This window comes from Strongylocentrotus purpuratus, unplaced genomic scaffold (assembly GCF_000002235.5).
Source record: "Strongylocentrotus purpuratus isolate Spur 01 unplaced genomic scaffold, Spur_5.0 spur5_scaffold_2, whole genome shotgun sequence".
Taxonomy (NCBI): domain Eukaryota; kingdom Metazoa; phylum Echinodermata; class Echinoidea; order Camarodonta; family Strongylocentrotidae; genus Strongylocentrotus; species Strongylocentrotus purpuratus.
The window spans coordinates 25,577,012-25,590,885 of record NW_022145605.1 but is presented as its reverse complement, the minus strand read 5'-3'; the positions used below and the strand labels follow the sequence as shown (position 1 = coordinate 25,590,885).

General features: G+C 40.4%; 1 protein-coding gene across 4 annotated transcripts in view; it reads left to right on the top strand.

The window, feature by feature from the left end:
* The first annotated feature begins 1,435 nt into the window (after positions 1-1,435).
* The window catches only part of LOC588060 (acyl-CoA dehydrogenase family member 10), a 28,828-nt gene continuing 16,389 nt past the window's right edge, over positions 1,436-13,874 (top strand). For 2 of the 4 annotated variants that reach the window (XM_030992074.1, XM_030992076.1), the window contains exons 1-6: positions 1,436-1,536; positions 5,131-5,312; positions 6,218-6,366; positions 7,458-7,652; positions 12,001-12,159; positions 12,555-12,925. In XM_030992074.1, coding sequence (XP_030847934.1) covers positions 5,135-5,312; positions 6,218-6,366; positions 7,458-7,652; positions 12,001-12,159; positions 12,555-12,925 — 1,052 coding nt within the window. In that variant the 5' untranslated portion in view covers positions 1,436-1,536; positions 5,131-5,134. Of the gene's footprint in view, positions 1,537-3,919; positions 4,716-5,130; positions 5,313-6,217; positions 6,367-7,457; positions 7,653-12,000; positions 12,160-12,535; positions 12,926-13,874 lie in introns of those variants that run through there. The other 2 variants (XM_030992075.1, XM_030992077.1) reach the window with 2 other exon arrangements.

Sequence of the window (13,874 nt, the reverse complement as noted above, 5' to 3'; positions counted from 1 at the left end):
ACATCACAGTGACAACTACAGATTCAGCCAATTTGAAAAGCCCATACCTTAAAATTCACAACTTGTTCACTCATTGTTCGGATTCATTCAAACTTTCAACTTTACACTTCTCTGATTGTCTGCTTTCCTCTGGCATAGAACATAGTTTCCTATCAATATTTCCCTTTATTATCAGGGGGCAGCCGCGGGTAGGTAGACTCCCACCCAGCGGCGCCGGAAGTGCGGGCGGTGGGGGGGGGGGGGGGGGTAGGGGGCAGTCGCCCCCAAACGAAAAAGTGGGGGGGGGGGGGGAATGCATTTTCGTCCCGAACCCCCCCCCCCCCATCCTGAAACCAAATCAGCATAGTTAAGGAGTAAAAATGGTTTGTATTTTTTAACAAAAGGAAAATAAAAAATAACTCAGCTGGTGTAAACAAATAGACAGATACTTATTTATTAGTTCAGGGGGTGAGGGGGCCCGGGGTGGGGGAGGTTACTCAGGTTTGGTTTGGACGGGGGTGTGCCGCTGTGCCGCTCAAGCCTCAAGCCTCAACCCCCCCCCCCCACTCAGTATTATTTAGAATACGGGTATGCATGTTCCCTCCTTTTGAACCCCCCCCCCCCCCCACCCTTAGTCCGGTGTGTAAACTGTAAAGTCATGCAATATGGGCCGGATTTTTGCGTACTACAGTACGAGCCGGACTTTGGTGCGTGAAAAATACTATACCCCTTTACCGGACATTTTGGGAACACGCATGTGGTCCCTCCGACCCCGGATTGGCGGGGGGGGGGGGGGGTCAGAACCCTATTCATTATTCATGGCCATTTGGGGGCATTTTACTTGAAAAAAAAAATTGTATTTTTTTAAATGTGGGACCCATGTTTGGGGATTTTTTGTGAAAAAGTGCATTAGAGCGGCACACCCCCGTATTTCCTAATATGTGAGTCTCCCCGGTGTCTGCTTTAACGAAATTTGTTTGAGTAGGGTGTCTCCACGGGTCAAAGTCTGGATAGACTTCTGAACTAGCACCTAATTTTGTATTTGAGTGGATTGTGCCACGATTTAATATGCCCTTTTATTCACACCAACAGCAAAGAAATAAGAAACGTCTTGATAATCGGTTTCTCGAATTTGCCTACAACCTAGGCCTAGCCTAGTCTACAAGCACAGACCCTAATTTGACATTTTATCAAAAAATAATTGTGCCTTGAGAGAAGCCTAGCCCAGCTACCTACTGGTTGTGCCAATATGTCAGGAGCACTGATCTCTACGGAAATTGGTCAGGAGCAGCTACAGCACATGGCCTATGTTAGTCTTATAGTGCAGACTCACTTTTACGACTGACCAGAGTCTGTGCTTGCAGACTATAGGCCTAGCCATGGCCATCCGTGAGTAAACAAGAGTACGTACAGCGGCCCGCGCATTGCCAGTTTGCCACTCTCTTTCTCCGTCTACGTTTCTCTGGATTGTACTTGTAGACCTAGCTGTTTAGTGTTACGGTAATTCTCCAGATTTTGCCCAAACCGCCCAAGTAGTAAGACAGAAGTAACCGTCTGGTACGTATGGGTCATTCTTTAATAAAACTGTCATTTGTCAACCCCCGCGTCTCAACCTTCCCCAGGCACACATGTACACGGCGCCCACGTACATAGTGATTATAGATCGAGCTGCATTAGGCCATAGCTGCATTACTATCCTGGCTGTGTATGAAAAGCTGTGCTATTGATTCTCAACATTTCAAACACCTCTGTACAAAACTCAATTGATTTCACTCAAAATCGGTACTTTAGTGACATTTGTTGATACCTAAATAGCAGTAAAATATAATTTTTTCAACTTTCTGATGTTAGAAAGAATAATTTAAAAATTCAAATTGTGAGTCTCTACCGTCAAACTTACCGATCAGCTGCATCGGCATGATTGTGTGCATCTTTGTGTTATGAGTGTATTGACTATTCATGTATTCAAATGCTGCCTATTAACACGTAGGACAGTGTTAGATGTCAATACGCATTAGTATACTCTCTATGCTAGCTTTGCTGGAGTGATAAGGCCTATAGTATAGACCTATAGACCTATATCCAGTCCGTGCACAACCTCTGCTCTATTTCAAGCTCTCTAGATTGATTCTCAACATTTCAAACACCACTGTACAAAACTCAAATTGGTATGGGGTCTTGAATTTGGTTCAAATAAACATATTGTAAGCATATGCGATTTGACAATATTCCATGATCGTTGTCGCGGTTGAAATCGAAGTAAAGTGATGAAATTATAAATAATAAACCCTTCAGGCTTCATATCCTCTCAAGACTGATATTACTTTAACCTTAAAACATTGTTTCTTGACTACAATCGACCTATTTGCTATTCCTGTTTGGAAATTATATATCAAAATTGCATATTCTGAGATTTTCATGGCCGCAGCTGCCATGGAATGCATGGCCTTTAATATCCTAATGGAGAGTAATGCTTAATAAATTAGGCGCTATTTGACATTTTTCTTGAAAGCAGAAGTAGAAGCAGAAGTGTTTTAGAGGCTAAATTTTCTAGGGTTTATAATACAACCACAGGGGTATTCATATCAAATTATAAAGAATTACTACATGTATGCATCCAATTTTCAAAATTTCCAAAAACTTTGCATTACCTTGGCTTTAAAGGTACTATGTCCCTTTTGCAGCCAACCTCAAATTCTGTAGAACTTTGCAGGAATTATGAATATGTCACGTATGTCCTATCTGTAAAATTTAAACGTTAGCAGTGTCCTAATATTCAAATTATGCAAGGAATTAGGAAACCCATTTACTTGCTAGACTTCACTGTCAGACACTATTGAGTGACTGACTGGCTTTTTTCTTCTCTAGTAATAACATACATGAAATGAGCTGTAAAGGGTACATGAGCATTTGTCTACATCAATAACCCACTTCTTGTGATGGCCAAAATTAAACTGATTGAATCTTTGCGCAGCATAAAACGTAAGACCATTCGGTACAATGGTCTGAAAATCAAGACTGTTACTTATTGGCTCTGTAGCTCCTAAGTCGATTTGACAACTCTAAAAGTCCTTATTTTCCCATTTGAACACTTTTTCAAGCCCCACCTTCTTTAGGGCAGTTCTAAATTAGTATTATCTTTCAAATGCCGTTGGAATTTAACCTTTTCATTTTTTGGGCCTGCAAATGGGACATAGTACCTTTAAAGGTAATACAAAGTGTTGGTATGGGGTCATGGATATGGTTCAAATGAACATATTGGAAGCATATGCGATCCTACAATATTAAGTGATCGTTGTCGCGGTCGAAAACGAGTCTAAAGTTATGAAATTGTAAATAATAAACTCTTTATGTTGTATAGCTCCCTCTCAAGGTCAAGATATTAATTGAGCTACAAAACAATGTTTCTTGACTAAAATCGACCGATTAGCTATTCCTGTTTGAAAATTATTTATCACAACTACATATTCTGAGATTTTCATGGTCGCAGCTACCATTGTACAGCCGTAGGCGCCATTTGAAATTTATCAAAATTTACAGGGAGCACCGGTAAATTCAGATCCAATTTTTCTCGAATGCAGAAGTGTTTTAGGGGCTAAATTTTCTAGTGCTTATAATACATCCACAGGGGCATCCAAATACATCAAAATTGTGAAGAATCACTACTGTCAAACTTGCAGATCAACCACTTACATGTAGTATTCATTGTGTACACATGCATTAGTGTGCAATTGTGTGTAATGAGTGCAATTGCTACCTCTCAGCAATTATACAGCGCTGGAGGTCAATACGCATTAGCATTGATGCTTTGCTGGAGTGTCCCCAGGCCCATACACGGTCTGGTGGGAAGAAGGCCAAAAATTCTGTCTCTTTCGTTCATTAGCCTCTGATTTTGGGTAGGGTCGGCTTCTCTCTTTCGTTCGTTAGCCTCTGATTTGGGTAGGGTAGGCTCCTCTCTTTCGGAAAAGGAAAAGCAACAAATAGAGAATGGATTCTTGACTAATGTATATCATGTCTCTTGGATAAGAGCAAAGAATTCTATGATCCTGTCAGCCTTCTCCCGTACTACACTGTTTCTTCAAATCACCTCACATCTAGATGTGCATTAAAATTGGAGAACTGTATGATTCATTCAGTTTGCAGAAGTATTTTTTTGACCAACTGTCAGGAACCCTCAATGCACCTCGATTTTTGAATTCAACATGTCTCCTAGTGTCAGTATTTAGAGCTCTTTGGTGCTGTGTTTATGTTCCACAGTATGGTGTTTGGTATCCTCGGCTGTTCAAGAACTGGTATGCTTTCCAACCATGACTGCATGTAATGGAGCCCATTTTTACGTGTCTCTTGATGAAGGGTGTGATTGTTCCTTTAATTCATGAGCTTAGTATTTTAAATAAAGTGGAGGGATAAATGTTTTGCTTGTCCAAAATTCCACACCTTAGTCGCGATGGCCTGGGATTTCCACAATGTATGTTTTGTTTCTGGTTTGTAACCTATAGGTTGTTTTTAGCTGGTAGCTCCTTAAATTCCTTATTGGTTGAAGGTTCCTGACCTTTGGACCCTTAACAATTGTGCTTATAATTATCGAATGAGAAGTGACCTGCTTTATTTGCATTAGGACACGTACTAGCCAGAGCATTTTTCATTTTAGCTCTTGCCAAGGCACTCTGAATACACAAGTTACCGGGTATTAAAATATCCTGTCACAGGATCATTGAAGATTGCGGTACATGTAGGTGAGAATATTGTTGAAAGTTTATTAGCTAGGGAAGAGGGGAATTTTATTTGCTATGTTTTGTTTTTATTAATTTGTGTGACTTCTTTAACTTTTTCAGGCTGTATGCTAACACTGTGGTGTGCTTGTACTGAATTTGGTGCAGCAAACACAGATCGTGCAAAGTTGAGTTAACAATCAATTGCACTGTGTGCCTTTACAGTGTTGGTAATACATCTCTCGCTCTGGACTCTGAAGGTATCCAAGTCATGCATACACCAATTACACAGCATTTACAATTCAAATCTTATTCGAGAGATGATGATCCACATTATGCAATTAGAAGTATACAGAAATCATTTGATGTATAACTAGAATCAGTGAGAATTTTATATCGAATGCATTGATTCACTAAATTTGATTGTCTTATATCTCAGAATCATGCAGAGCTTATTAAGGAGTGGAGTTGGGCATAGATGGTGCCATGCTGTACAATGGAAGACTATGCTTGGTAGTAGACACAGGCAGCTAAGCCAACCAACAGTCAGACACAAGACAAGAGCTGTTATATTTGACCTGGGTGGAGTATTGGTACCAAAGCCATACCCTATATTTGCAGGTAACCATAAGAATTGTCTATTTCTTAAGTATCTAAATGTGATGGTCGATTTTAACTTACAACTAGTTTACTCTTTCAGATATTTACTTTAAAATATATATCATTGGAAAAAATTCATTCTCAGAATGATTTTAAGCCATAAAACCTGAGATAATCCCACTCCATTGCTGAGTGATTCCACCTCAAAGCAACATGCAATTACGACAATTTATGACAGATACGGTAAACGTGGATACCCCGAAAAAGGAAAAAAATAGAATCTAGACTACATTTAATGTGGCCTATATTTCTAAAAGAAATATACCGGGCAAACATATAAAGTGCTTAAAAAGACTCTAATATGAAAATCATTTAAATGTATGAAACGATAATGAATTGAAAAGTTATTTCTTCAATCAAATTTTCAGACTTCAAACATTGTTTGAACAAATGCACAGAAACCGCAGGCTTATACGGGCTCAGGCTCGCCAGTGTAAGCGGCATTTGCACAGCATTTGCGCTTCAACTTTACTTGAAGGCATAAGCAGTTTCCAACTTAGATTTCATGAATTCCGCTAAGTGAACGATAAAATAATTGATTATTGACATTTCTGATCGAGATGAGATCTGTGTATTATGTTGTCAAATACTTGTTGCCAATTTTTACTCATCAACAAATATTTTGAGCTATTATGATGAAGACACATGTTAATGTTGTGTCAAGACTACAGAAGACTATGGAAGTAACTTTCTTTGCAAGGCTTGAATGAGATTTCACCTAGCAATTACTCTTCCATTGTTTGGCTTTTGTTTATGCATCGATCACCAATTCAAGCGACATTTCTTTTTCATCCTAAAGCTTGATTTGAAGGCAAGCACCCACTCATTGTTTTTACTATCAACCTCCTTTTTTTTTCTTTATTCAGATTATGAAAGAATGAAAGGTGTACCTATAGGTACAGTGAAGGACCTGATTGTAGCTGCAGGAAAAACAGGTTCATTCAGACGGCTAGAAAGAGGTCGTATCTCAGCTGAAAGATTCGGCCAAGCATTTACAAAAGAAGGCAAAGAAATAGTAAGTACCAGTATGAAATAATGGTGTACTTCAATAATACCCTGATTTGGTAGTTTATAATGATTTCTTCATTATTATTGCTCTCCGGCTGGGAAAGGAAGAACTTTTTCTTAACCTCCAACTTCTGCACCCTGTGTCATAATTACCCTACTTTTACAAGAGAGCAGTCATTCTTCTGTATCTACACATATAGAGGGTGTAGTTCTTTTCTTCATATGAAGGACCCCCCCCCCCCCTTTTACTAGTTAAAAGATGAATGGACAGTTGTCTTTATAGTCCTTGCCCAGGAAAGCGAAGAGCCATGCTAAACTTGATTTTTGGTAATAGAAGTAGTACTAATTGAATTGATTTAGATTGAATTGAACATTGTAATTTTTAAAAACTGGAAGATTCAGCGTAGTATGTTAACCCTTACAGTGCCACTCAGTTAGTGATTCATGTTAGTACACGTATTAGAAGTAGCATAGTGAGAGGCAGGCTTTTAATTATGCCTTTTCTCACTTTTCATCCTGATACAAACATTGTTTCTATGACTACTGACTTCACACTTTGATCACATTTTAAATTTCATGAAGAATTAATTGCTCTTGTTCAAAAAAATGATATGAATGTAGACAATATTGTCAGCTGAGAGCCAGAAGGACAGTACATGTAACTTTGTGTGAAAGAGTACAAGTTATTAACACCGTTCTGACTCGTAGTAGACTTTATCAGAATTTTTACAAGATTGCCTACTGCTCAGAACTGAGAAGGTCATTAACTGAGAAGGTCCTTCTCTCTCTCTCTCTCTCTCTCTCTCTCTCTCTCTCTCTCTCTTTCGTTTACTCTCTCTTCTCTTCCATTTTCATTTAATTTCCTATTTGTATAAAATGTTTTATAGTTTGTTTATATTATGTTTTTTTTAATTATTGTATATTTTGTGTATTTGTATGTGTATTGTAAGATATTTGAAATGTAATTTGTTTGTGACAGCAGGGCTCCCTTGTAAAGCAGGCCTTACGGCTTGAATGGGACTACTCTGCTTTTTATAAAGAAAATATAAATAAATATATAAATTAATTAAACATCTGCTATTTGTTATCTTTAAACAGCTTGGCATAGACTGTGACTTCAGTGACTTTCTTGGGTTCTTTGAATCACACATCTCAGAGCCATTTCCTGAGATGATTGACGCAGTCCAGTGTGTACGTAGTGAAGGCCTCAAGACAGCTGTCTTGTCAAACTTCTGGCGTTATGAGGACCAGCAACTTTCTCCTCTACCAATAAACCGCAACTTGTTCGACGTGGTTAGTAGATATATGTATATACAATACTCTCTTACTAGGGGCTGTGTTCCCTAGGAGAATGCATGGTTTCCCTTAAATTAGCACAATATAATTGTCTGCCTCCCCCACCCCCCGCTCCCCATTTGAAATGTTGGATTTGTTTAACAGTACATCATATACTTTGATTAATAGTTGCATGAAGAAAGTCCTTGAGATATAATGCAAGAGTTATTGTATGATATAAGATGATGACGTGGATCGATCCTAATCAAATGATTGGTTAAAAGCATACACGTGACCAGGCATTTATTTTGCCTAACGCCTAATTTGGATAGTGACTGGTCATTAGTAAAATCATGTTATAAAACATAATTTTATAAAACAAATAAAACATAATCTTATAAACAAATAATACACATCATTTTGTTTTTGCATTAGTAAAATTACCCTCACTCAAAACAGTCCAAACACCCTCGGCTACCTCCATGGGGCGTGTTAGACTGTTCCTGCTTCCAAAGGTACCTTATGTGGGTAATTCCTACTAATGCCCTCACTGCTGTGTATTATTTATATACTATTTGGATTGTAGAGTCATTCGTGCTGTGTAGGCTATGCCAAGAGTACTACCTTTAATACTGGACCAAGCATTATTACATAATCCTAATTTTCCTAACCCTTAAAGCTGAAATTATCCCAAAATTTGATAGCAGCCTTAACCCTAACCCTGTTTTTTTCAAAGAATGGAGCCTGGAGCAAATTTGGGGTAATCATCCTGCCATCATTTTTCAACCTTTAAAAAAAAAAGAAGGAAACAAATTTTGCATCACCCTAATCCCAAGTTCATTTCATGACACTCAGCATGAGCCACGTACACAATAGCACGTTTGTTCTTAAATTTTGCGATGGAGGGAAGATAACGAGCAAAAATAAAAATGACACTTTTAATATAATATATTTTGGATGATGTTTGAAGGTTTGCATGGTGGTATGAATAATCACGGTAGAGGTTTACGGTACACCATGTGTAAAGTCCTAGAAGGACTAAGGAAAGTGGATAGAAAATAGAAGTGAAAATAGAAAGGCGAGAAAGTGGAGGTTGGAAGGAAGAGTATCTTTCAGAAGTGAGTATAGTCCTGAAAAGGACTGTAAACCAGAAAGTTGTAGATAGGATGAGAGGTTTGAGTAGAAGACTGGATTGAGTTGGAGAGTTGAGTAGAGTTGCAGAGCAGGAGCAGGAGAGTAGACTCGACGTTTCGGACAGGTTGACTGTCCGTCTTCAGGAGTGAGTGTTCGCTATGCGTGCGGCGGTCCTTATAATGGCGTGAGTGCGGACTTGGGGGAAAGCACTGGGCCGGCGGGCTCGGCGGGTTGGCAGGTAGCTGTCGGTGGTGGCGCTCGGTTGCGTGAATTGGCGGGAAACGAGTGGGCGGCGATTGTGCGGACGTCGTGTGGTTGGTGTCGGCGGAGTAGCGGGCGGTGTGTCCGCTGATGAGTGGGTGTATCGATCGGCGGTGAGGATAGCTATTAGTGGTGTCGCTCTGTGTGTGTTGGTCGGCGGTTGCGTCGGCGTAGGTTGTAGCGAGGTGTGGGCGTGGTCGGTGCTTGTGTGGGTGAAGTGGCTAGTTGAGAACGTGTAGTGCTTGTTTGAGTAGGAGTGGTTGGGTGGTTGCAGGTGGTGTTTGGGCTGTCGGATGGATGGATAGGTGACGTGTTGGTGGTTGGCGTGCTGGTTGTGGAGTTGGTTGAAGATTGGTCGGAAGTAGAATGGTGTGGAAGGATTGGGTGCCAGATGCTGTTGATGTGAAGGCCTGGGTCTTGGGGTACGATGTTGTGTTGGTGGATCTCGATGGCTTCTCGGACCCTTCGGGTGTGCCAATGTCGGATGGTGGTGATGAGGTGACTTTTATCCCAGTGAATGCGGTGGAGCTCTTGTTGTGCGTGCTTGACGATGGCTGACTTGTCCCAGTCGCTGCGTCGGTGGTGGGTCTTGTGTTCTTTGAGTCGGGTGTCGAAATCGCGGCCGGTTTCTCCAATTTCCGATCTCACCACCATCCGTCAGTCCACCAATCAGTCTCCAACTCACTCATCAGACGAGCCCACCAACTCAGTGACAAAGCACATCTCCAGCAAGAACTCAAGCACATCACGCACGCACTCACTTCCATCAACCAGTACCCAAGAAGGAAAATCAACACCCGAACTTCCTACCACAAGACCAACAACATCACCACTGGAACCCAACCTGATACCAAGCCTACCGCCACCATCGTACTTCCCTACATCGGCAAGACATCTCACCGACTACAACGCATCCTCCGCTCAGCACCCATCCAACAAACAACCAGGCGTCTACAAGATTCCCTGCGACTGCAGCAAAGTCTACATTGGAGAAACCGGCCGCGATTTCGACACCCGACTCAAAGAACACAAGACCCACCACCGACGCAGCGACTGGGACAAGTCAGCCATCGTCAAGCACGCACAACAAGAGCTCCACCGCATTCACTGGGATAAAAGTCACCTCATCACCACCATCCGACATTGGCACACCCGAAGGGTCCGAGAAGCCATCGAGATCCACCAACACAACATCGTACCCCAAGACCCAGGCCTTCACATCAACAGCATCTGGCACCCAATCCTTCCTCACCATTCTACTTCCGACCAATCTTCAACCAACTCCACAACCAGCACGCCAACCACCAACACGTCACCTATCCATCCATCCGACAGCCCAAACACCACCTGCAACCACCCAACCACTCCTACTCAAACAAGCACTACACGTTCTCAACTAGCCACTTCACCCACACAAGCACCGACCACGCCCACACCTCGCTACAACCTACGCCGACGAAACCGCCGACCAACACACACAGAGCGACACCACTAATAGCTATCCTCACCGCCGATCGATACACCCACTCATCAGCCGACACACCGCCCGCTACTCCGCCGACACCAACCACACGACGTCCGCACAATCGCCGCCCACTCGTTTCCCGCCAATTCACGCAACCGAGCGCCACCACCGACAGCTACCTGCCAACCCGCCGAGCCCGCCGGCCCAGTGCTTTCCCCCAAGTCCGCACTCATGCCATTATAAGGACCGCCGCATGCATAGCGAACACTCACTCCTGAAGACGGACAGTCAACCTGTCCGAAACGTAGAGTCTACTCTCCTGCTCCTGCTCTGCAACTCTACTCAACTCTCCAACTCAATCCAGTCTTCTACTCAAACCTCTCATCCTATCTACAACTTTCTGGTTTACAGTCCTTTTCAGGACTATACTCACTTCTGAAAGATACTCTTCCTTCCAACCCCCACTTTCTCGCCTTTCTATTTTCACTTCTATTTTCTATCCACTTTCCCTAGTCCTTCTAGGACTTTACACATGGTGTACCGTAAACCTCTACCGTGATAATATATTTTGTTTATTTTATAATCAACACACTACATACAATATAGAATTAAGTGTGTGGGCACCTCGCTGCGGAATACATGAATACAGAAATCACTATGGGTGGTATTCTCGAAAGCGGACTTTAGTAAATGGTTTAATCCTCTGACTAAGTATGGAATGCCAAGTGTCCATATAAATATATTTTTGAATAATTTGATATGTCCCTAAATTACCATGATAACATAATTATTTCATAATTAAATTATTGTAATAAACTATGTTATTACAAAAAAAATTCTTTAATGAAAACATTTTATTGTAATTATTCCAAAAAACATTCATATTGAGATTTGGCATTCCATACTTAGTCGATGGATTAAACCATAGACTTAAGTTATTCCGCTTTCGAGAATACCGCCCTACATTGTGTGTGCGGTCAATTCAATGCAAGAATATGAGGAGATTGGGCATCTCATTGCCCAGAATTATACTGTTTCTTAATGTTGCTAGCAAGTGAAGCAAAGGAGCATGGTAAAAATGTAATTTCGATATAAAAGATTATGATACAAATTTGGCGCCTCACTGTCAAATGGAAGGGTATTCAAGCACCTAGTTGCTCAAATATGGAGGATATTCAGGCACTTTGCCGCCAGAAATGATCATGTTTATAGAGGTTGCGAGCGAGCGAAGCAAGCCTGGAGAAAGACACTTGATTAGCTTTAAAGTGCTGTTTCCTCATACTTTAGCAGCTTCTTCTATTTTTCTTCTTCAAAATAACGAAATCAGTTATTTAAAAATAATGAGTTAAAAAGAATATTACAAAAAATGATCTTGCAGCACCCCAGTTTGCTACGGCATCCCAGTTGAAAAACACTGGTCTAGGCTATTTTATGGCTGATATTATTTATCTTTAGATCTTAGAATTTATGTAGACCATGCTAAGGCTGATTTTATTTTATCCCCAGATTATAGAATCTTGTTGTGTAGGCTATGCCAAGCCTGATCCTGAGATCTATACCCTGTGCCTGGAGAATCTCAGATTGAAGCCAGATGAAGTCATTTTCTTGGATGATCTCAAAGACAATATCGAAGGGGCTAAAGAAATGGGAATTCCTGCAATTGAGGTAAATATGCTCATTTGCACTACAATCTAACTTTTTGTTTGTACTTAAAAATTAAAACTTATATGAATTTGACCCCAGCTGAACGTGGAGATTGTTCACCTGGAATGTACAGCATGCATGATTTATGTCTGTAACGTGTATAAACCGCACCCCGGCTTTTGATGTTTACCGGCGGTAACAAAGTTGCGGTTAATACACCGTTAATTACGGTAGACGTATGTGAACAGTAAGTGAACATTCCTGGTATGGAGGAGGTGAGATAATGCACAGTTATGCGCAAGCTTGAATCTAATAACCATGGAGTTATAATGAACATTGTAAAGTGCATGGAAGTATACATTGTAATCCCCTGTATATTAATGTAAAGTAATTTTAGTTTTGTAATGTTTTCACAGGTGCATAATACACAACAAGCCCTTGATGATCTCTACCGGTGTCTTCAGTTTCCTGTCCAAGGGTACCAGCCTGGTACTACATCGGTTCGTAAGGGAATGCAACTCAACGAAGACAATCTGAAAACCTACCTAACATCGCTAGGAGTGGGGTCATCACAAGATCACATCACTATCCGAGAATTCAAACATGGACAATCGAATCCAACATACTTTGTGAAGTTTGGTGGAAGAGATCTGGTGCTTCGAAAGAAACCTCCAGGAAAGCTTCTGCCAATGGCTCATATGGTAGAGAGAGAGTATGAGGTGATGAAAGCATTAGGACAGGATGGGGTACCAGTCCCTCCTCTATTAGGCCTCTGCCAGGATGACAGGTAGGAATATCAAATTAAAAAAATTATAGGCCACATACCACCACAAACCTGAACAAATTTGTGTGTGTGTGTATTGGGGTTTTACAGACGTGTATCAATCAGATATGATTATTTACGTCCGGGGAAGCTAGGGTCTGAAAATCAAGTTCAAGTTCAAGTTTTATTTCAAATCAAGTCCATAAAAAACATATAAGATACAGATTATATACAATATAGAAAACACAAAATACACACAAAATGGAAACATGTCTACAAATATATCGGAATTATAAAAAGTTAAACAGCAATAGAAATGAATTGGGGAAACTGCAAATAAAACCATAAGGTTCTGTCGAGGCAGCTCCCTGTTATTAAAAGATACATATACAAGTTCCAACAATTGGCTATAAAAAGTATAACAATAACAAAACAGTGTACAAAACATAGGAGACGTATTAACATGCAAATATTATTATAGATTTAAAAACAGATGAAGTATTTTTTTAGTTTAGATTTAAAAGAGTTTAAGAAAGCAGTATCACGGATATCTTTGGGGAGAGAATTCCATATTTTCGGGCCAGTGTGTCTAAAAGTAAATAAGGAATTTGTTGATGGACATGTTTCAATAAAATAGTTATCAGGATTTCTAGTATTATAATTATGAACATATTTTTTACATTTTATCATAGTGGTAAGATTAATCCGCAGTTTATCAGTTATTTAAATCAGACTATTTAATTTAACAAGCGCGCTCGCTAAATTCGATTCGACAATTAACGGTCGTTATTTTCCCACAAAAAGACATGTTCAAGCCCTTTTGTTTTGAGGGAAGTTCTAAATTAGTATTGTCTATCAAATGCCTTTGGAATTTAACCTTTTCATTTTGGGGCCTGCAAATGGGACATGCATGTACCTTTAGAATAAAATAGTGAGAAAAGATGATGGGAAAAGTTATTTAGGAGAATCCTTC